The sequence below is a fragment of the Lates calcarifer genome, linkage group LG15 (assembly GCF_001640805.2).
Source record: "Lates calcarifer isolate ASB-BC8 linkage group LG15, TLL_Latcal_v3, whole genome shotgun sequence".
NCBI classification, from domain to species: Eukaryota; Metazoa; Chordata; class Actinopteri; family Centropomidae; genus Lates; species Lates calcarifer.
The window spans coordinates 28,990,971-29,014,207 of NC_066847.1; the positions used below are offsets into that span (position 1 = coordinate 28,990,971).

A 23,237-nucleotide genomic window follows, 5' to 3' on the forward strand; every position below is an offset into this window, starting at 1 on the left:
GAGGATTCATTTGGTTCAATTGCATCTTTCACAATGAGCAAAAGAGATTCAACAGGGTTCCCCTTTTCTTGGTGGAGGATTTTCCACATACTATCGGTCAAAAAAGTGTTATCCATGCAATACTAAGACTTAATTAGCCTTTTCACCTTGTGGCGGGAATTTTAATTTTGTTCTGTTTTTCCAAGGTATGAGTACAGTACCTGTGATATAATAAATAAAAATCCATAGTTGATTTGATGTTATGGAACAAAGAATATGGCCCACAGTCAAAAACTGAATGAGTCCTATTCCCAAAATAACCCATGGGTTGACGCAAAGCCCATTCCTGGAAACGGGCAAGTTTGATCAGTGGAAGTAGAGACTTGATGTCACAGACTTGATGGAATGGACAAATACACATAGATAATTTCACTTTCCCATTCCCAGCATCCCTCCCAGCAAACCTTCTCTTGAAAGCAGGTACTGTGCTGCCCATGATGAAGCAACAGAGGCCCAAGTGACTATAAATACCAGCACATTTTGGACATTCAACCATCAAACAGAGGAGTAACTCAAAAGAGGTGACAAGAGTCACCAAGACAACCAAAGAAATCTTGTTCAATCCAATTCTATTCTCTGAAGATGAAGACATTCAGTGTTGCAGTTGCAGTGGCCGTCATGCTTGCCATCATTTCTCTTGAAGAGAGTTCTGCCTTCACATTCACTGGGGTAAGATCATGACCTAAACCATTTCTTTTGCTTATTGCCTATCAGAGTTTTGTCAGAATGCTAAGACATTGTTCCTAAATGTCCAAAATTCATTAACAGGTACAAGAGCTGGAGGAGCTAATGAGCAATGACAATCCAGTTGCTGAACATGAAGAGACAGCAGTGGATTCATGGATGGTACGTTCAGTTAACTGAATGAATTAGGCCAAATACCATTAGCCAACTCTATTGTAAGTGGATGCATTTCTACTGCCCACATAACGGGTCAAGTTCAGCCAAGTACATTTTATTTACATAACGCCAAAGCATAACAGAAGTTATCGCAACTTCATCTAGAGCAGGTCTGGACCACACTCTTTATAATATAAAAGGAGAGAGGATAAACAGCATGACTGATAATGTTGGAGATGAACACCTTCTCATGTCTTGTCTGTCACACAGATGCCATATAACTTCAGACAGAAGCGTCAGAGCGGCCCTGCTGCAAAAAAGTGCCGTTTGTGCTGTAACTGTTGCCCAGGGATGAGAGGCTGCGGTGTTTGCTGCAAATTCTGAGAATTATCTGATGATGTTAGTGGATTTGGTCAAGTTCATGTATGCTCAGTGATCTGATATGTCAACACTACAGTGTATCATCACAATAAAGTTATATTTTATCAATGTATAATGTGTGAAAGTGTTGCTTTAACAGTCAATATGCACAGTTGACAGTTCATGAGAGCATAAACACAAGGTATCTTATAGTCTATAAAAAACATCTGATGCACTTTATGTGCACAGTCCCGATCTACACTTTTATATCATGTATGTCACCTGTTTCTCGCTCCATTTCCAGTGTCTCTCGTCATCTTCTCTCTGCTCTCCTACTGTTTTCTCAAATGTCTGCCCACTGTCTGGTGCTGGAAAAAACAGAAACAGCATTACATTAGGTATTGTTATAATAGACTTAAGCAGAGGATCTCAGGCGTTGGTTTGGTTACAGCTTCTCTTGGTTCACTGGATTTGGAAAGGAGACTGGCATTAGCACACTCTATAAAGAGCAGTAAGATCTTCAAGCCGCACTAAACACACGATCACTGACTTATGAAGGTAGTACAAAAAAAGTATGTATTTGCAAAGAACTTTGTTCAGTTTTGCTTGTCTGTGCATATTTTTCTTAATACATATTAACAAAAATATGTTTCTTTATTACTTCATACTAGAACAATGAATAACATCAGCTATGACAAACATTTAGCCGCTAAACAGTCTCCACTGTCTTTTTCAATTTTCTTCTCAATTTTGAAAAAACTGTTGTGCAGTCACAAATTCACAGTTCATTCATCAGTTTTATCAATGCAAATCACCTTGGGAGTTTTACTTGAGCTGTAGCAGGGGCTATAAATGTAGCACTTAGCTTAGCTTCTAGGCCACAATTAAACCAACAGAAGTCAGCAGCTAAACAGCTCCTTACTACTAACTACAGTATATTCACTCCAAGTCACACACACTACACCCTGGCGGGTCTTGTTCTATGACATTCCCTGAAGTAAAATAACAATAACCCAAGTAAAATAACCCAACAAAGTTCCTCCCACTGATAACTTCTCTCTCAAAGCTATTGGACAACTTAGTAGTTTTCTCCCTCTGGTAACACTGCCAGCTTCAGTCAGTTCTACATCTACTTACTGGAAATATTTCACGACAAATTATACTTTGCTTTAGACTTAACAGTTTTTTGTCACATGCTTTTCTCAACTGCATAGTCTACATAGTCACCTAATCTAGTGTCTTTTTTCTGCCTTAAACTGTGTTGACTGATAGAAGCATCAATCAAACCATTGCTTTAATTGACTGATTCCTTTTTAATTGAAATTAATCCAGTGAGCTACACCAGAGCTGAAGTATTAGCAAGCTTCATGTCTAGGGTACAGATTGTCAAATGATGTTTGTCTCTTTTATCAATAAACATTATATCATATATTTATATCAACATACGTCTTTCACCGGGTTTTTTGTGACATTTTTGCTATTTCAATGACAGTTTTAATTAGTTTTAATATCAAATGAAAGTTTGGAAATCAAGTCATGTTTCATATTACAAAAAATCTGACACTTTATCACTAATGTTTGTTGATTCTAACATGGTCACCTGAAGCAATCACACAACCCAGCAGAGATGTCAGTAAATGAGATGAAGTGAGAATACTCTGGGGGATTTTTGTTGTTGCACAAGGTAGCTCAGATAACCCCCGATTTTATCTGTAGCAGCAGCACACAGCTGATCACTTTATATCAATATTTTTGGTTCATTTCATTTTTATTACTATTAAGTAGGTATTTGTTCACAATCATTTCATTCTGGAATGACAGATGAATCAGGTGATGAGAAAAATTCAAATATGATTAATATTTCAGTGCTCAGTCTGTGATTTTGTTAACAATTAGATTATTATGATATCACTGTCATTACATTCATTCGTGATATTTTTCTGTTTACATGTCATGGTTCGATTTACAACAGGTGAGCACTTTATTAGGAACTCGCTTATTCATGCAATTATCCAGTCAGCAAATCATGTGGCAGTGGTGCACTACATGAAATCATTCAGTTAATGTTCATATCAAACATAAGAATGGGGAAAAACATGATCTCAGTGGCTTTGAACTCGGCATGACTGTTGTCATTGACGTGCGAAAAACAGCAACATCCAGTGAGCAGCAGTTCTGTGGATGGAAACACCTTGTTGATGACAGAGGTCAGAGGAGTACTGGCAGACTGATTGACTAGACTGACAAACCTGCAGAAATTATGCAATGCAATCATGTCAACATGGACCAGAACCTGAAAGGAATCTTTCAAACATCTTGTGGAATCCATACCATGAAGCACTGAGGCTGTTTTGAGTAACTGTCTCTGTTAAAGCCAGAATCTGGTGTGGATGACTATAAAACTTCCACGTATGATTAAAAAAGAAAAACTATTCTACTGCTGAAAATGCATATGGCTGGCAAATACAAGATGTTCATCATGACAGGACATAGTGTACTAGTTCATAATAGGTGTAATAGTTCAAATAAATGTAGGCTCACTCTCTTGTTAAAAAAAAAAAGTCTAAATTCCATTAAATGTTGAACCATAGATGGCACTGTTGGTTGACACTGATATTGTGGTCTCATAAGCCAAGCACACAGGTGAACACCATTTTCCATAAGTGAGAGTGAAGTGAAAGAGGGGATTTTTAGTTATTGCACAGAAAGACTGTAGTCATATTGTAGCAGCCCATAGTTGACACAGAGGTATGGGAGTTCCCATTCCCATTCCCATAACTTGGATATTTCCCACTTCTGTTCCTTGCATCGCACATGGAGAGATGCAAGCCCATTCCTGGAAGAAGGCACATGCTGTCAGTGATGGGGCAACAGTGGACCAGAGGGGTATAAATAGCAGCACGTCTTCCACACTCCAGCATCCACCAGAGGAGCAACTCAAAAGAGCTGACAAGAGTCACCAACAGATCTGAAGAATTCTCATCAATTGAACAACTTAAACCACTCAAACCCTCTGAAGATGAAGACATTCAGTGTTGCAGTTGCAGTGGCCGTCGTGCTCGCCATCATTTGCATTCAGGAGAGTTCTGCCTTCACATTCACTGGGGTAAGATCATGACCTAAACCATTTCTTTTGCTTATTGCCTATCAGAGTTTTGTCAGAATGCTAAGACATTGTTCCTAAATGTCCAAAATTCATTAACAGGTACAAGAGCTGGAGGAGCTAATGAGCAATGACAATCCAGTTGCTGAACATGAAGAGACAGCAGTGGATTCATGGATGGTACGTTCAGTTAACTGAATGAATTAGGCCAAATACCATTAGCCAACTCTATTGTAAGTGGATGCATTTCTACTGCCCACATAACGGGTCAAGTTCAGCCAAGTACATTTTATTTACATAACGCCAAAGCATAACAGAAGTTATCGCAACTTCATCTAGAGCAGGTCTGGACCACACTCTTTATAATATAAAAGGAGAGAGGATAAACAGCATGACTGATAATGTTGGAGATGAACACCTTCTCATGTCTTGTCTGTCACACAGATGCCATATAACTTCAGACAGAAGCATCAGAGCGGCCCTGCTGCAAAAAAGTGCCGTTTGTGCTGTAACTGTTGCTCAGGGATGAGAGGCTGCGGTGTTTGCTGCAAATTCTGAGAATTATCTGATGATGTTAGTGGATTTGGTCAAGTTCATGTATGCTCAGTGATCTGATATGTCAACACTACAGTGTATCATCACAATAAAGTTATATTTTATCAATGTATAATGTGTGAAAGTGTTGCTTTAACAGTCAATATGCACAGTTGACAGTTCATGAGAGCATAAACACAAGGTATCTTATAGTCTATAAAAAACATCTGATGCACTTTATGTGCACAGTCCCGATCTACACTTTTATATCATGTATGTCACCTGTTTCTCGCTCCATTTCCAGTGTCTCTCGTCATCTTCTCTCTGCTCTCCTACTGTTTTCTCAAATGTCTGCCCACTGTCTGGTGCTGGAAAAAACAGAAACAGCATTACATTAGGTATTGTTATAATAGACTTAAGCAGAGGATCTCAGGCGTTGGTTTGGTTACAGCTTCTCTTGGTTCACTGGATTTGGAAAGGAGACTGGCATTAGCACACTCTATAAAGAGCAGTAAGATCTTCAAGCCGCACTAAACTCACGATCACTGACTTATGAAGGTAGTACAAAAAAAGTATGTATTTGCAAAGAACTTTGTTCAGTTTTGCTTGTCTGTGCATATTTTTCTTAATACATATTAACAAAAATATGTTTCTTTATTACTTCATACTAGAACAATGAATAACATCAGCTATGACAAACATTTAGCCGCTAAACAGTCTCCACTGTCTTTTTCAATTTTCTTCTCAATTTTGAAAAAACTGTTGTGCAGTCACAAATTCACAGTTCATTCATCAGTTTTATCAATGCAAATCACCTTGGGAGTTTTACTTGAGCTGTAGCAGGGGCTATAAATGTAGCGCTTAGCTTCTAGGCCACAATTAAACCAACAGAAGTCAGCAGCTAAACAGCTCCTTACTACTAACTACAGTATATTCACTCCAAGTCACACACACTACACCCTGGCGGGTCTTGTTCTATGACATTCCCTGAAGTAAAATAACAATAACCCAAGTAAAATAACCCAACAAAGTTCCTCCCACTGATAACTTCTCTCTCAAAGCTATTGGACAACTTAGTAGTTTTCTCCCTCTGGTAACACTGCCAGCTTCAGTCAGTTCTACATCTACTTACTGGAAATATTTCACGACAAATTATACTTTGCTTTAGACTTAACAGTTTTTTGTCACATGCTTTTCTCAACTGCATAGTCTACATAGTCACCTAATCTAGTGTCTTTTTTCTGCCTTAAACTGTGTTGACTGATAGAAGCATCAATCAAACCATTGCTTTAATTGACTGATTCCTTTTTAATTGAAATTAATCCAGTGAGCTACACCAGAGCTGAAGTATTAGCAAGCTTCATGTCTAGGGTACAGATTGTCAAATGATGTTTGTCTCTTTTATCAATAAACATTATATCATATATTTATATCAACATACGTCTTTCACTGGGTTTTTTGTGACATTTTTGCTATTTCAATGACAGTTTTAATTAGTTTTAATATCAGATGAAAGTTTGGAAATCAAGTCATGTTTCATATTACAAAAAATCTGACACTTTATCACTGATGTTTGTTGATTCTAACATGGTCACCTGAAGCAATCACACAACCCAGCAGAGATGTCAGTAAATGAGATGAAGTGAGAATACTCTGGGGGATTTTTGTTGTTGCACAAGGTAGCTCAGATAACCCCCGATTTTATCTGTAGCAGCAGCACACAGCTGATCACTTTATATCAATATTTTTGGTTCATTTCATTTTTATTACTATTAAGTAGGTATTTGTTCACAATCATTTCATTCTGGAATGACAGATGAATCAGGTGATGAGAAAAATTCAAATATGATTAATATTTTAGTGCTCAGTCTGTGATTTTGTTAACAATTAGATTATTATGATATCACTGTCATTACATTAATTCGTGATATTTTTCTGTTTACATGTCATGGTTCGATTTACAACAGGTGAGCACTTTATTAGGAACTCGCTTATTCATGCAATTATCCAGTCAGCAAATCATGTGGCAGTGGTGCACTACATGAAATCATTCAGTTAATGTTCATATCAAACATAAGAATGGGGAAAAACATGATCTCAGTGGCTTTGAACTCGGCATGACTGTTGTCATTGGCGTGCGAAAAACAGCAACATCCAGTGAGCAGCAGTTCTGTGGATGGAAACACCTTGTTGATGACAGAGGTCAGAGGAGTACTGGCAGACTGATTGACTAGACTGACAAACCTGCAGAAATTATGCAATGCAATCATGTCAACATGGACCAGAACCTGAAAGGAATCTTTCAAACATCTTGTGGAATCCATACCATGAAGCACTGAGGCTGTTTTGAGTAACTGTCTCTGTTAAAGCCAGAATCTGGTGTGGATGACTATAAAACTTCCACGTATGATTAAAAAAGAAAAACTATTCTACTGCTGAAAATGCATATGGCTGGCAAATACAAGATGTTCATCATGACAGGACATAGTGTACTAGTTCATAATAGGTGTAATAGTTCAAATAAATGTAGGCTCACTCTCGTTAAAAAAAAAAAAAAAAAAAGTGTAAATTCCATTAGATGTTGAGCCATAGATGGCACTGTTGGTTGACACTGATATTGTGGTCTCATAAGCCAAGCACACAGGTGAACACCATTTTCCATAAGTGAGAGTGAAGTGAAAGAGGGGATTTTTAGTTATTGCACAGAAAGACTGTAGTCATATTGTAGCAGCCCATAGTTGACACAGAGGTATGGGAGTTCCCATTCCCATTCCCATAACTTGGATATTTCCCACTTCTGTTCCTTGCATCGCACATGGAGAGATGCAAGCCCATTCCTGGAAGAAGGCACATGCTGTCAGTGATGGGGCAACAGTGGACCAGAGGGGTATAAATAGCAGCACGTCTTCCACACTCCAGCATCCACCAGAGGAGCAACTCAAAAGAGCTGACAAGAGTCACCAACAGATCTGAAGAAATCTCATCAATTGAACAACTTAAACCACTCAAACCCTCTGAAGATGAAGACATTCAGTGTTGCAGTTGCAGTGGCCGTCGTGCTCGCCATCATTTGCATTCAGGAGAGTTCTGCCTTCACATTCACTGGGGTAAGATCATGACCTAAACCATTTCTTTTGCTTATTGCCTATCAGAGTTTTGTCAGAATGCTAAGACATTGTTCCTAAATGTCCAAAATTCATTAACAGGTACAAGAGCTGGAGGAGCTAATGAGCAATGACAATCCAGTTGCTGAACATGAAGAGACAGCAGTGGATTCATGGATGGTACGTTCAGTTAACTGAATGAATTAGGCCAAATACCATTAGCCAACTCTATTGTAAGTGGATGCATTTCTACTGCCCACATAACGGGTCAAGTTCAGCCAAGTACATTTTATTTACATAACGCCAAAGCATAACAGAAGTTATCGCAACTTCATCTAGAGCAGGTCTGGACCACACTCTTTATAATATAAAAGGAGAGAGGATAAACAGCATGACTGATAATGTTGGAGATGAACACCTTCTCATGTCTTGTCTGTCACACAGATGCCATATAACTTCAGACAGAAGCGTCAGAGCGGCCCTGCTGCAAAAAAGTGCCGTTTGTGCTGTAACTGTTGCCCAGGGATGAGAGGCTGCGGTGTTTGCTGCAAATTCTGAGAATTATCTGATGATGTTAGTGGATTTGGTCAAGTTCATGTATGCTCAGTGATCTGATATGTCAACACTACAGTGTATCATCACAATAAAGTTATATTTTATCAATGTATAATGTGTGAAAGTGTTGCTTTAACAGTCAATATGCACAGTTGACAGTTCATGAGAGCATAAACACAAGGTATCTTATAGTCTATAAAAAACATCTGATGCACTTTATGTGCACAGTCCCGATCTACACTTTTATATCATGTATGTCACCTGTTTCTCGCTCCATTTCCAGTGTCTCTCGTCATCTTCTCTCTGCTCTCCTACTGTTTTCTCAAATGTCTGCCCACTGTCTGGTGCTGGAAAAAACAGAAACAGCATTACATTAGGTATTGTTATAATAGACTTAAGCAGAGGATCTCAGGCGTTGGTTTGGTTACAGCTTCTCTTGGTTCACTGGATTTGGAAAGGAGACTGGCATTAGCACACTCTATAAAGAGCAGCAAGATCTTCAAGCCGCACTAAACTCACGATCACTGACTTATGAAGGTAGTACAAAAAAAGTATGTATTTGCAAAGAACTTTGTTCAGTTTTGCTTGTCTGTGCATATTTTTCTTAATACATATTAACAAAAATATGTTTCTTTATTACTTCATACTAGAACAATGAATAACATCAGCTATGACAAACATTTAGCCGCTAAACAGTCTCCACTGTCTTTTTCAATTTTCTTCTCAATTTTGAAAAAACTGTTGTGCAGTCACAAATTCACAGTTCATTCATCAGTTTTATCAATGCAAATCACCTTGGGAGTTTTACTTGAGCTGTAGCAGGGGCTATAAATGTAGCACTTAGCTTAGCTTCTAGGCCACAATTAAACCAACAGAAGTCAGCAGCTAAACAGCTCCTTACTACTAACTACAGTATATTCACTCCAAGTCACACACACTACACCCTGGCGGGTCTTGTTCTATGACATTCCCTGAAGTAAAATAACAATAACCCAAGTAAAATAACCCAACAAAGTTCCTCCCACTGATAACTTCTCTCTCAAAGCTATTGGACAACTTAGTAGTTTTCTCCCTCTGGTAACACTGCCAGCTTCAGTCAGTTCTACATCTACTTACTGGAAATATTTCACGACAAATTATACTTTGCTTTAGACTTAACAGTTTTTTGTCACATGCTTTTCTCAACTGCATAGTCTACATAGTCACCTAATCTAGTGTCTTTTTTCTGCCTTAAACTGTGTTGACTGATAGAAGCATCAATCAAACCATTGCTTTAATTGACTGATTCCTTTTTAATTGAAATTAATCCAGTGAGCTACACCAGAGCTGAAGTATTAGCAAGCTTCATGTCTAGGGTACAGATTGTCAAATGATGTTTGTCTCTTTTATCAATAAACATTATATCATATATTTATATCAACATACGTCTTTCACCTGGGTTTTTTGTGACATTTTTGCTATTTCAATGACAGTTTTAATTAGTTTTAATATCAGATGAAAGTTTGGAAATCAAGTCATGTTTCATATTACAAAAAATCTGACACTTTATCACTGATGTTTGTTGATTCTAACATGGTCACCTGAAGCAATCACACAACCCAGCAGAGATGTCAGTAAATGAGATGAAGTGAGAATACTCTGGGGGATTTTTGTTGTTGCACAAGGTAGCTCAGATAACCCCCGATTTTATCTGTAGCAGCAGCACACAGCTGATCACTTTATATCAATATTTTTGGTTCATTTCATTTTTATTACTATTAAGTAGGTATTTGTTCACAATCATTTCATTCTGGAATGACAGATGAATCAGGTGATGAGAAAAATTCAAATATGATTAATATTTCAGTGCTCAGTCTGTGATTTTGTTAACAATTAGATTATTATGATATCACTGTCATTACATTCATTCGTGATATTTTTCTGTTTACATGTCATGGTTCGATTTACAACAGGTGAGCACTTTATTAGGAACTCGCTTATTCATGCAATTATCCAGTCAGCAAATCATGTGGCAGTGGTGCACTACATGAAATCATTCAGTTAATGTTCATATCAAACATAAGAATGGGGAAAAACATGATCTCAGTGGCTTTGAAACTCGGCATGACTGTTGTCATTGGACGTGCGAAAAACAGCAACATCCAGTGAGCAGCAGTTCTGTGGATGGAAACACCTTGTTGATGACAGAGGTCAGAGGAGTACTGGCAGACTGATTGACTAGACTGACAAACCTGCAGAAATTATGCAATGCAATCATGTCAACATGGACCAGAACCTGAAAGGAATCTTTCAAACATCTTGTGGAATCCATACCATGAAGCACTGAGGCTGTTTTGAGTAACTGTCTCTGTTAAAGCCAGAATCTGGTGTGGATGACTATAAAACTTCCACGTATGATTAAAAAAGAAAAACTATTCTACTGCTGAAAATGCATATGGCTGGCAAATACAAGATGTTCATCATGACAGGACATAGTGTACTAGTTCATAATAGGTGTAATAGTTCAAATAAATGTAGGCTCACTCTCGTTAAAAAAAAAAAAAAAAAAAGTGTAAATTCCATTAGATGTTGAGCCATAGATGGCACTGTTGGTTGACACTGATATTGTGGTCTCATAAGCCAAGCACACAGGTGAACACCATTTTCCATAAGTGAGAGTGAAGTGAAAGAGGGGATTTTTAGTTATTGCACAGAAAGACTGTAGTCATATTGTAGCAGCCCATAGTTGACACAGAGGTATGGGAGTTCCCATTCCCATTCCCATAACTTGGATATTTCCCACTTCTGTTCCTTGCATCGCACATGGAGAGATGCAAGCCCATTCCTGGAAGAAGGCACATGCTGTCAGTGATGGGGCAACAGTGGACCAGAGGGGTATAAATAGCAGCACGTCTTCCACACTCCAGCATCCACCAGAGGAGCAACTCAAAAGAGCTGACAAGAGTCACCAACAGATCTGAAGAAATCTCATCAATTGAACAACTTAAACCACTCAAACCCTCTGAAGATGAAGACATTCAGTGTTGCAGTTGCAGTGGCCGTCGTGCTCGCCATCATTTGCATTCAGGAGAGTTCTGCCTTCACATTCACTGGGGTAAGATCATGACCTAAACCATTTCTTTTGCTTATTGCCTATCAGAGTTTTGTCAGAATGCTAAGACATTGTTCCTAAATGTCCAAAATTCATTAACAGGTACAAGAGCTGGAGGAGCTAATGAGCAATGACAATCCAGTTGCTGAACATGAAGAGACAGCAGTGGATTCATGGATGGTACGTTCAGTTAACTGAATGAATTAGGCCAAATACCATTAGCCAACTCTATTGTAAGTGGATGCATTTCTACTGCCCACATAACGGGTCAAGTTCAGCCAAGTACATTTTATTTACATAACGCCAAAGCATAACAGAAGTTATCGCAACTTCATCTAGAGCAGGTCTGGACCACACTCTTTATAATATAAAAGGAGAGAGGATAAACAGCATGACTGATAATGTTGGAGATGAACACCTTCTCATGTCTTGTCTGTCACACAGATGCCATATAACTTCAGACAGAAGCGTCAGAGCGGCCCTGCTGCAAAAAAGTGCCGTTTGTGCTGTAACTGTTGCCCAGGGATGAGAGGCTGCGGTGTTTGCTGCAAATTCTGAGAATTATCTGATGATGTTAGTGGATTTGGTCAAGTTCATGTATGCTCAGTGATCTGATATGTCAACACTACAGTGTATCATCACAATAAAGTTATATTTTATCAATGTATAATGTGTGAAAGTGTTGCTTTAACAGTCAATATGCACAGTTGACAGTTCATGAGAGCATAAACACAAGGTATCTTATAGTCTATAAAAAACATCTGATGCACTTTATGTGCACAGTCCCGATCTACACTTTTATATCATGTATGTCACCTGTTTCTCGCTCCATTTCCAGTGTCTCTCGTCATCTTCTCTCTGCTCTCCTACTGTTTTCTCAAATGTCTGCCCACTGTCTGGTGCTGGAAAAAACAGAAACAGCATTACATTAGGTATTGTTATAATAGACTTAAGCAGAGGATCTCAGGCGTTGGTTTGGTTACAGCTTCTCTTGGTTCACTGGATTTGGAAAGGAGACTGGCATTAGCACACTCTATAAAGAGCAGCAAGATCTTCAAGCCGCACTAAACTCACGATCACTGACTTATGAAGGTAGTACAAAAAAAGTATGTATTTGCAAAGAACTTTGTTCAGTTTTGCTTGTCTGTGCATATTTTTCTTAATACATATTAACAAAAATATGTTTCTTTATTACTTCATACTAGAACAATGAATAACATCAGCTATGACAAACATTTAGCCGCTAAACAGTCTCCACTGTCTTTTTCAATTTTCTTCTCAATTTTGAAAAAACTGTTGTGCAGTCACAAATTCACAGTTCATTCATCAGTTTTATCAATGCAAATCACCTTGGGAGTTTTACTTGAGCTGTAGCAGGGGCTATAAATGTAGCACTTAGCTTAGCTTCTAGGCCACAATTAAACCAACAGAAGTCAGCAGCTAAACAGCTCCTTACTACTAACTACAGTATATTCACTCCAAGTCACACACACTACACCCTGGCGGGTCTTGTTCTATGACATTCCCTGAAGTAAAATAACAATAACCCAAGTAAAATAACCCAACAAAGTTCCTCCCACTGATAACTTCTCTCTCAAAGCTATTGGACAACTTAGTAGTTTTCTCCCTCTGGTAACACTGCCAGCTTCAGTCAGTTCTACATCTACTTACTGGAAATATTTCACGACAAATTATACTTTGCTTTAGACTTAACAGTTTTTTGTCACATGCTTTTCTCAACTGCATAGTCTACATAGTCACCTAATCTAGTGTCTTTTTTCTGCCTTAAACTGTGTTGACTGATAGAAGCATCAATCAAACCATTGCTTTAATTGACTGATTCCTTTTTAATTGAAATTAATCCAGTGAGCTACACCAGAGCTGAAGTATTAGCAAGCTTCATGTCTAGGGTACAGATTGTCAAATGATGTTTGTCTCTTTTATCAATAAACATTATATCATATATTTATATCAACATACGTCTTTCACCGGGTTTTTTGTGACATTTTTGCTATTTCAATGACAGTTTTAATTAGTTTTAATATCAGATGAAAGTTTGGAAATCAAGTCATGTTTCATATTACAAAAAATCTGACACTTTATCACTGATGTTTGTTGATTCTAACATGGTCACCTGAAGCAATCACACAACCCAGCAGAGATGTCAGTAAATGAGATGAAGTGAGAATACTCTGGGGGATTTTTGTTGTTGCACAAGGTAGCTCAGATAACCCCCGATTTTATCTGTAGCAGCAGCACACAGCTGATCACTTTATATCAATATTTTTGGTTCATTTCATTTTTATTACTATTAAGTAGGTATTTGTTCACAATCATTTCATTCTGGAATGACAGATGAATCAGGTGATGAGAAAAATTCAAATATGATTAATATTTCAGTGCTCAGTCTGTGATTTTGTTAACAATTAGATTATTATGATATCACTGTCATTACATTCATTCGTGATATTTTTCTGTTTACATGTCATGGTTCGATTTACAACAGGTGAGCACTTTATTAGGAACTCGCTTATTCATGCAATTATCCAGTCAGCAAATCATGTGGCAGTGGTGCACTACATGAAATCATTCAGTTAATGTTCATATCAAACATAAGAATGGGGAAAAACATGATCTCAGTGGCTTTGAACTCGGCATGACTGTTGTCATTGACGTGCGAAAAACAGCAACATCCAGTGAGCAGCAGTTCTGTGGATGGAAACACCTTGTTGATGACAGAGGTCAGAGGAGTACTGGCAGACTGATTGACTAGACTGACAAACCTGCAGAAATTATGCAATGCAATCATGTCAACATGGACCAGAACCTGAAAGGAATCTTTCAAACATCTTGTGGAATCCATACCATGAAGCACTGAGGCTGTTTTGAGTAACTGTCTCTGTTAAAGCCAGAATCTGGTGTGGATGACTATAAAACTTCCACGTATGATTAAAAAAGAAAAACTATTCTACTGCTGAAAATGCATATGGCTGGCAAATACAAGATGTTCATCATGACAGGACATAGTGTACTAGTTCATAATAGGTGTAATAGTTCAAATAAATGTAGGCTCACTCTCGTTAAAAAAAAAAAAAAAAAAAGTGTAAATTCCATTAGATGTTGAACCATAGATGGCACTGTTGGTTGACACTGATATTGTGGTCTCATAAGCCAAGCACACAGGTGAACACCATTTTCCATAAGTGAGAGTGAAGTGAAAGAGGGGATTTTTAGTTATTGCACAGAAAGACTGTAGTCATATTGTAGCAGCCCATAGTTGACACAGAGGTATGGGAGTTCCCATTCCCATTCCCATAACTTGGATATTTCCCACTTCTGTTCCTTGCATCGCACATGGAGAGATGCAAGCCCATTCCTGGAAGAAGGCACATGCTGTCAGTGATGGGGCAACAGTGGACCAGAGGGGTATAAATAGCAGCACGTCTTCCACACTCCAGCATCCACCAGAGGAGCAACTCAAAAGAGCTGACAAGAGTCACCAACAGATCTGAAGAAATCTCATCAATTGAACAACTTAAACCACTCAAACCCTCTGAAGATGAAGACATTCAGTGTTGCAGTTGCAGTGGCCGTCGTGCTCGCCATCATTTGCATTCAGGAGAGTTCTGCCTTCACATTCACTGGGGTAAGATCATGACCTAAACCATTTCTTTTGCTTATTGCCTATCAGAGTTTTGTCAGAATGCTAAGACATTGTTCCTAAATGTCCAAAATTCATTAACAGGTACAAGAGCTGGAGGAGCTAATGAGCAATGACAATCCAGTTGCTGAACATGAAGAGACAGCAGTGGATTCATGGATGGTACGTTCAGTTAACTGAATGAATTAGGCCAAATACCATTAGCCAACTCTATTGTAAGTGGATGCATTTCTACTGCCCACATAACGGGTCAAGTTCAGCCAAGTACATTTTATTTACATAACGCCAAAGCATAACAGAAGTTATCGCAACTTCATCTAGAGCAGGTCTGGACCACACTCTTTATAATATAAAAGGAGAGAGGATAAACAGCATGACTGATAATGTTGGAGATGAACACCTTCTCATGTCTTGTCTGTCACACAGATGCCATATAACTTCAGACAGAAGCGTCAGAGCGGCCCTGCTGCAAAAAAGTGCCGTTTGTGCTGTAACTGTTGCCCAGGGATGAGAGGCTGCGGTGTTTGCTGCAAATTCTGAGAATTATCTGATGATGTTAGTGGATTTGGTCAAGTTCATGTATGCTCAGTGATCTGATATGTCAACACTACAGTGTATCATCACAATAAAGTTATATTTTATCAATGTATAATGTGTGAAAGTGTTGCTTTAACAGTCAATATGCACAGTTGACAGTTCATGAGAGCATAAACACAAGGTATCTTATAGTCTATAAAAAACATCTGATGCACTTTATGTGCACAGTCCCGATCTACACTTTTATATCATGTATGTCACCTGTTTCTCGCTCCATTTCCAGTGTCTCTCGTCATCTTCTCTCTGCTCTCCTACTGTTTTCTCAAATGTCTGCCCACTGTCTGGTGCTGGAAAAAACAGAAACAGCATTACATTAGGTATTGTTATAATAGACTTAAGCAGAGGATCTCAGGCGTTGGTTTGGTTACAGCTTCTCTTGGTTCACTGGATTTGGAAAGGAGACTGGCATTAGCACACTCTATAAAGAGCAGCAAGATCTTCAAGCCGCACTAAACTCACGATCACTGACTTATGAAGGTAGTACAAAAAAAGTATGTATTTGCAAAGAACTTTGTTCAGTTTTGCTTGTCTGTGCATATTTTTCTTAATACATATTAACAAAAATATGTTTCTTTATTACTTCATACTAGAACAATGAATAACATCAGCTATGACAAACATTTAGCCGCTAAACAGTCTCCACTGTCTTTTTCAATTTTCTTCTCAATTTTGAAAAAACTGTTGTGCAGTCACAAATTCACAGTTCATTCATCAGTTTTATCAATGCAAATCACCTTGGGAGTTTTACTTGAGCTGTAGCAGGGGCTATAAATGTAGCACTTAGCTTAGCTTCTAGGCCACAATTAAACCAACAGAAGTCAGCAGCTAAACAGCTCCTTACTACTAACTACAGTATATTCACTCCAAGTCACACACACTACACCCTGGCGGGTCTTGTTCTATGACATTCCCTGAAGTAAAATAACAATAACCCAAGTAAAATAACCCAACAAAGTTCCTCCCACTGATAACTTCTCTCTCAAAGCTATTGGACAACTTAGTAGTTTTCTCCCTCTGGTAACACTGCCAGCTTCAGTCAGTTCTACATCTACTTACTGGAAATATTTCACGACAAATTATACTTTGCTTTAGACTTAACAGTTTTTTGTCACATGCTTTTCTCAACTGCATAGTCTACATAGTCACCTAATCTAGTGTCTTTTTTCTGCCTTAAACTGTGTTGACTGATAGAAGCATCAATCAAACCATTGCTTTAATTGACTGATTCCTTTTTAATTGAAATTAATCCAGTGAGCTACACCAGAGCTGAAGTATTAGCAAGCTTCATGTCTAGGGTACAGATTGTCAAATGATGTTTGTCTCTTTTATCAATAAACATTATATCATATATTTATATCAACATACGTCTTTCACCGGGTTTTTTGTGACATTTTTGCTATTTCAATGACAGTTTTAATTAGTTTTAATATCAGATGAAAGTTTGGAAATCAAGTCATGTTTCATATTACAAAAAATCTGACACTTTATCACTGATGTTTGTTGATTCTAACATGGTCACCTGAAGCAATCACACAACCCAGCAGAGATGTCAGTAAATGAGATGAAGTGAGAATACTCTGGGGGATTTTTGTTGTTGCACAAGGTAGCTCAGATAACCCCCGATTTTATCTGTAGCAGCAGCACACAGCTGATCACTTTATATCAATATTTTTGGTTCATTTCATTTTTATTACTATTAAGTAGGTATTTGTTCACAATCATTTCATTCTGGAATGACAGATGAATCAGGTGATGAGAAAAATTCAAATATGATTAATATTTCAGTGCTCAGTCTGTGATTTTGTTAACAATTAGATTATTATGATATCACTGTCATTACATTCATTCGTGATATTTTTCTGTTTACATGTCATGGTTCGATTTACAACAGGTGAGCACTTTATTAGGAACTCGCTTATTCATGCAATTATCCAGTCAGCAAATCATGTGGCAGTGGTGCACTACATGAAATCATTCAGTTAATGTTCATATCAAACATAAGAATGGGGAAAAACATGATCTCAGTGGCTTTAAACTCGGCATGACTGTTGTCATTGACGTGCGAAAAACAGCAACATCCAGTGAGCAGCAGTTCTGTGGATGGAAACACCTTGTTGATGACAGAGGTCAGAGGAGTACTGGCAGACTGATTGACTAGACTGACAAACCTGCAGAAATTATGCAATGCAATCATGTCAACATGGACCAGAACCTGAAAGGAATCTTTCAAACATCTTGTGGAATCCATACCATGAAGCACTGAGGCTGTTTTGAGTAACTGTCTCTGTTAAAGCCAGAATCTGGTGTGGATGACTATAAAACTTCCACGTATGATTAAAAAAGAAAAACTATTCTACTGCTGAAAATGCATATGGTTGGCAAATACAAGATGTTCATCATGACAGGACATAGTGTACTGGTTCATAATAGGTGTAATAGTTCAAATAAATGTAGGCTCACTCTCGTTAAAAAAAAAAAAAAAAAAAGTGTAAATTCCATTAGATGTTGAGCCATAGATGGCACTGTTGGTTGACACTGATATTGTGGTCTCATAAGCCAAGCACACAGGTGAACACCATTTTCCATAAGTGAGAGTGAAGTGAAAGAGGGGATTTTTAGTTATTGCACAGAAAGACTGTAGTCATATTGTAGCAGCCCATAGTTGACACAGAGGTATGGGAGTTCCCATTCCCATTCCCATAACTTGGATATTTCCCACTTCTGTTCCTTGCATCGCACATGGAGAGATGCAAGCCCATTCCTGGAAGAAGGCACATGCTGTCAGTGATGGGGCAACAGTGGACCAGAGGGGTATAAATAGCAGCACGTCTTCCACACTCCAGCATCCACCAGAGGAGCAACTCAAAAGAGCTGACAAGAGTCACCAACAGATCTGAAGAAATCTCATCAATTGAACAACTTAAACCACTCAAACCCTCTGAAGATGAAGACATTCAGTGTTGCAGTTGCAGTGGCCGTCGTGCTCGCCATCATTTGCATTCAGGAGAGTTCTGCCTTCACATTCACTGGGGTAAGATCATGACCTAAACCATTTCTTTTGCTTATTGCCTATCAGAGTTTTGTCAGAATGCTAAGACATTGTTCCTAAATGTCCAAAATTCATTAACAGGTACAAGAGCTGGAGGAGCTAATGAGCAATGACAATCCAGTTGCTGAACATGAAGAGACAGCAGTGGATTCATGGATGGTACGTTCAGTTAACTGAATGAATTAGGCCAAATACCATTAGCCAACTCTATTGTAAGTGGATGCATTTCTACTGCCCACATAACGGGTCAAGTTCAGCCAAGTACATTTTATTTACATAACACCAAAGCATAACAGAAGTTATCGCAACTTCATCTAGAGCAGGTCTGGACCATGCTCTTTATAATATAAAAGGAGAGAGGATAAACAGCATGACTGATAATGTTGGAGATGAACACCTTCTCATGTCTTGTCTGTCACACAGATGCCATATAACTTCAGACAGAAGCGTCAGAGCGGCCCTGCTGCAAAAAAGTGCCGTTTGTGCTGTAACTGTTGCCCAGGGATGAGAGGCTGCGGTGTTTGCTGCAAATTCTGAGAATTATCTGATGATGTTAGTGGATTTGGTCAAGTTCATGTATGCTCAGTGATCTGATATGTCAACACTACAGTGTATCATCACAATAAAGTTATATTTTATCAATGTATAATGTGTGAAAGTGTTGCTTTAACAGTCAATATGCACAGTTGACAGTTCATGAGAGCATAAACACAAGGTATCTTATAGTCTATAAAAAACATCTGATGCACTTTATGTGCACAGTCCCGATCTACACTTTTATATCATGTATGTCACCTGTTTCTCGCTCCATTTCCAGTGTCTCTCGTCATCTTCTCTCTGCTCTCCTACTGTTTTCTCAAATGTCTGCCCACTGTCTGGTGCTGGAAAAAACAGAAACAGCATTACATTAGGTATTGTTATAATAGACTTAAGCAGAGGATCTCAGGCGTTGGTTTGGTTACAGCTTCTCTTGGTTCACTGGATTTGGAAAGGAGACTGGCATTAGCACACTCTATAAAGAGCAGCAAGATCTTCAAGCCGCACTAAACTCACGATCACTGACTTATGAAGGTAGTACAAAAAAAGTATGTATTTGCAAAGAACTTTGTTCAGTTTTGCTTGTCTGTGCATATTTTTCTTAATACATATTAACAAAAATATGTTTCTTTATTACTTCATACTAGAACAATGAATAACATCAGCTATGACAAACATTTAGCCGCTAAACAGTCTCCACTGTCTTTTTCAATTTTCTTCTCAATTTTGAAAAAACTGTTGTGCAGTCACAAATTCACAGTTCATTCATCAGTTTTATCAATGCAAATCACCTTGGGAGTTTTACTTGAGCTGTAGCAGGGGCTATAAATGTAGCACTTAGCTTAGCTTCTAGGCCACAATTAAACCAACAGAAGTCAGCAGCTAAACAGCTCCTTACTACTAACTACAGTATATTCACTCCAAGTCACACACACTACACCCTGGCGGGTCTTGTTCTATGACATTCCCTGAAGTAAAATAACAATAACCCAAGTAAAATAACCCAACAAAGTTCCTCCCACTGATAACTTCTCTCTCAAAGCTATTGGACAACTTAGTAGTTTTCTCCCTCTGGTAACACTGCCAGCTTCAGTCAGTTCTACATCTACTTACTGGAAATATTTCACGACAAATTATACTTTGCTTTAGACTTAACAGTTTTTTGTCACATGCTTTTCTCAACTGCATAGTCTACATAGTCACCTAATCTAGTGTCTTTTTTCTGCCTTAAACTGTGTTGACTGATAGAAGCATCAATCAAACCATTGCTTTAATTGACTGATTCCTTTTTAATTGAAATTAATCCAGTGAGCTACACCAGAGCTGAAGTATTAGCAAGCTTCATGTCTAGGGTACAGATTGTCAAATGATGTTTGTCTCTTTTATCAATAAACATTATATCATATATTTATATCAACATACGTCTTTCACCGGGTTTTTTGTGACATTTTTGCTATTTCAATGACAGTTTTAATTAGTTTTAATATCAGATGAAAGTTTGGAAATCAAGTCATGTTTCATATTACAAAAAATCTGACACTTTATCACTGATGTTTGTTGATTCTAACATGGTCACCTGAAGCAATCACACAACCCAGCAGAGATGTCAGTAAATGAGATGAAGTGAGAATACTCTGGGGGATTTTTGTTGTTGCACAAGGTAGCTCAGATAACCCCCGATTTTATCTGTAGCAGCAGCACACAGCTGATCACTTTATATCAATATTTTTGGTTCATTTCATTTTTATTACTATTAAGTAGGTATTTGTTCACAATCATTTCATTCTGGAATGACAGATGAATCAGGTGATGAGAAAAATTCAAATATGATTAATATTTCAGTGCTCAGTCTGTGATTTTGTTAACAATTAGATTATTATGATATCACTGTCATTACATTCATTCGTGATATTTTTCTGTTTACATGTCATGGTTCGATTTACAACAGGTGAGCACTTTATTAGGAACTCGCTTATTCATGCAATTATCCAGTCAGCAAATCATGTGGCAGTGGTGCACTACATGAAATCATTCAGTTAATGTTCATATCAAACATAAGAATGGGGAAAAACATGATCTCAGTGGCTTTGAACTCGGCATGACTGTTGTCATTGACGTGCGAAAAACAGCAACATCCAGTGAGCAGCAGTTCTGTGGATGGAAACACCTTGTTGATGACAGAGGTCAGAGGAGTACTGGCAGACTGATTGACTAGACTGACAAACCTGCAGAAATTATGCAATGCAATCATGTCAACATGGACCAGAACCTGAAAGGAATCTTTCAAACATCTTGTGGAATCCATACCATGAAGCACTGAGGCTGTTTTGAGTAACTGTCTCTGTTAAAGCCAGAATCTGGTGTGGATGACTATAAAACTTCCACATATGATTAAAAAAGAAAAACTATTCTACTGCTGAAAATGCATATGGCTGGCAAATACAAGATGTTTATCATGACAGGACATAGTGTACTAGTTCATAATAGGTGTAATAGTTCAAATAAATGTAGGCTCACTCTCGTTAAAAAAAAAAAAAAAAAAAGTGTAAATTCCATTAGATGTTGAACCATAGATGGCACTGTTGGTTGACACTGATATTGTGGTCTCATAAGCCAAGCACACAGGTGAACACCATTTTCCATAAGTGAGAGTGAAGTGAAAGAGGGGATTTTTAGTTATTGCACAGAAAGACTGTAGTCATATTGTAGCAGCCCATAGTTGACACAGAGGTATGGGAGTTCCCATTCCCATTCCCATAACTTGGATATTTCCCACTTCTGTTCCTTGCATCGCACATGGAGAGATGCAAGCCCATTCCTGGAAGAAGGCACATGCTGTCAGTGATGGGGCAACAGTGGACCAGAGGGGTATAAATAGCAGCACGTCTTCCACACTCCAGCATCCACCAGAGGAGCAACTCAAAAGAGCTGACAAGAGTCACCAACAGATCTGAAGAATTCTCATCAATTGAACAACTTAAACCACTCAAACCCTCTGAAGATGAAGACATTCAGTGTTGCAGTTGCAGTGGCCGTCGTGCTCGCCATCATTTGCATTCAGGAGAGTTCTGCCTTCACATTCACTGGGGTAAGATCATGACCTAAACCATTTCTTTTGCTTATTGCCTATCAGAGTTTTGTCAGAATGCTAAGACATTGTTCCTAAATGTCCAAAATTCATTAACAGGTACAAGAGCTGGAGGAGCTAATGAGCAATGACAATCCAGTTGCTGAACATGAAGAGACAGCAGTGGATTCATGGATGGTACGTTCAGTTAACTGAATGAATTAGGCCAAATACCATTAGCCAACTCTATTGTAAGTGGATGCATTTCTACTGCCCACATAACGGGTCAAGTTCAGCCAAGTACATTTTATTTACATAACGCCAAAGCATAACAGAAGTTATCGCAACTTCATCTAGAGCAGGTCTGGACCACACTCTTTATAATATAAAAGGAGAGAGGATAAACAGCATGACTGATAATGTTGGAGATGAACACCTTCTCATGTCTTGTCTGTCACACAGATGCCATATAACTTCAGACAGAAGCGTCAGAGCGGCCCTGCTGCAAAAAAGTGCCGTTTGTGCTGTAACTGTTGCTCAGGGATGAGAGGCTGCGGTGTTTGCTGCAAATTCTGAGAATTATCTGATGATGTTAGTGGATTTGGTCAAGTTCATGTATGCTCAGTGATCTGATATGTCAACACTACAGTGTATCATCACAATAAAGTTATATTTTATCAATGTATAATGTGTGAAAGTG

At 38.3% G+C, this 23,237-nt stretch overlaps 4 protein-coding genes across 51 annotated transcripts in view; 3 read left to right on the top strand and 1 right to left on the bottom strand.

Annotated features, from left to right (window-relative positions):
• plecb (plectin b) overlaps positions 1 to 23,237 on the bottom strand; it is a 165,884-nt gene that overhangs the window by 141,514 nt on the left and 1,133 nt on the right. For 2 of the 40 annotated variants that reach the window (XM_051075828.1, XM_051075804.1), the window contains 2 exons: positions 19,729 to 19,814; positions 1,522 to 1,607 (listed from right to left, as the gene is read on the bottom strand). In XM_051075828.1, the coding sequence (XP_050931785.1) occupies positions 1,522 to 1,607; positions 19,729 to 19,744 (102 nt within the window). In that variant the 5' untranslated portion in view covers positions 19,745 to 19,814. Of the gene's footprint in view, positions 1 to 1,521; positions 1,611 to 5,158; positions 5,245 to 8,796; positions 8,883 to 12,442; positions 12,529 to 16,085; positions 16,172 to 19,728; positions 19,815 to 23,237 lie in introns of those variants that run through there. The other 38 variants (XM_051075823.1, XM_051075799.1, XM_051075826.1 and 35 more) reach the window with 31 other exon arrangements.
• On the top strand, positions 518 to 23,225 carry LOC108887813 (hepcidin-like). Of its 9 annotated transcripts, none has more exons than XM_018683401.2 (3): positions 518 to 708; positions 808 to 885; positions 1,150 to 1,375. In XM_018683401.2, the coding sequence occupies exons 1-3, from the start codon at positions 622 to 624 to the stop codon at positions 1,261 to 1,263; spliced, it is 279 nt and encodes a 92-aa protein (XP_018538917.1). In that variant the 5' UTR covers positions 518 to 621; the 3' UTR covers positions 1,264 to 1,375. The 9 variants fall into 9 exon arrangements, with proteins under 9 accessions (XP_018538917.1, XP_050931799.1, XP_018538887.1 ...); XM_051075842.1 differs by lacking the exons at positions 808 to 885; positions 1,150 to 1,375 and adding exons at positions 8,083 to 8,160; positions 8,425 to 8,650 and having other exon boundaries at positions 519 to 708; XM_018683371.2 differs by lacking the exons at positions 518 to 708; positions 808 to 885; positions 1,150 to 1,375 and adding exons at positions 7,781 to 7,983; positions 8,083 to 8,160; positions 8,425 to 8,650.
• LOC108887824 (hepcidin-like) lies at positions 4,144 to 5,012 on the top strand. Its single transcript, XM_018683415.2, has 3 exons — positions 4,144 to 4,345; positions 4,445 to 4,522; positions 4,787 to 5,012. The coding sequence occupies exons 1-3, from the start codon at positions 4,259 to 4,261 to the stop codon at positions 4,898 to 4,900; spliced, it is 279 nt and encodes a 92-aa protein (XP_018538931.1). The 5' UTR covers positions 4,144 to 4,258; the 3' UTR covers positions 4,901 to 5,012.
• LOC108887803 (hepcidin) lies at positions 15,073 to 15,939 on the top strand. Its single transcript, XM_018683362.2, has 3 exons — positions 15,073 to 15,272; positions 15,372 to 15,449; positions 15,714 to 15,939. Exons 1-3 carry the CDS (start codon positions 15,186 to 15,188, stop codon positions 15,825 to 15,827), a joined length of 279 nt encoding a protein of 92 aa, XP_018538878.1. The 5' UTR covers positions 15,073 to 15,185; the 3' UTR covers positions 15,828 to 15,939.

Bases quoted from the DNA above. Each gene is read 5' to 3' on its own strand.
- LOC108887813 (XM_018683401.2), top strand. From the start codon at position 622: ATGAAGACATTCAGTGTTGCAGTTGCAGTGGCCGTCATGCTTGCCATC. The intron at 709-807 runs GTAAGATCATGA...ATTCATTAACAG, and splicing joins CTGCCTTCACATTCACTGGG to GTACAAGAGCTGGAGGAGCT. The intron at 886-1,149 runs GTACGTTCAGTT...TCTGTCACACAG, and splicing joins CAGCAGTGGATTCATGGATG to ATGCCATATAACTTCAGACA.
- LOC108887824 (XM_018683415.2), top strand. From the start codon at position 4,259: ATGAAGACATTCAGTGTTGCAGTTGCAGTGGCCGTCGTGCTCGCCATC. The intron at 4,346-4,444 runs GTAAGATCATGA...ATTCATTAACAG, and splicing joins CTGCCTTCACATTCACTGGG to GTACAAGAGCTGGAGGAGCT. The intron at 4,523-4,786 runs GTACGTTCAGTT...TCTGTCACACAG, and splicing joins CAGCAGTGGATTCATGGATG to ATGCCATATAACTTCAGACA.
- LOC108887803 (XM_018683362.2), top strand. From the start codon at position 15,186: ATGAAGACATTCAGTGTTGCAGTTGCAGTGGCCGTCGTGCTCGCCATC. The intron at 15,273-15,371 runs GTAAGATCATGA...ATTCATTAACAG, and splicing joins CTGCCTTCACATTCACTGGG to GTACAAGAGCTGGAGGAGCT. The intron at 15,450-15,713 runs GTACGTTCAGTT...TCTGTCACACAG, and splicing joins CAGCAGTGGATTCATGGATG to ATGCCATATAACTTCAGACA.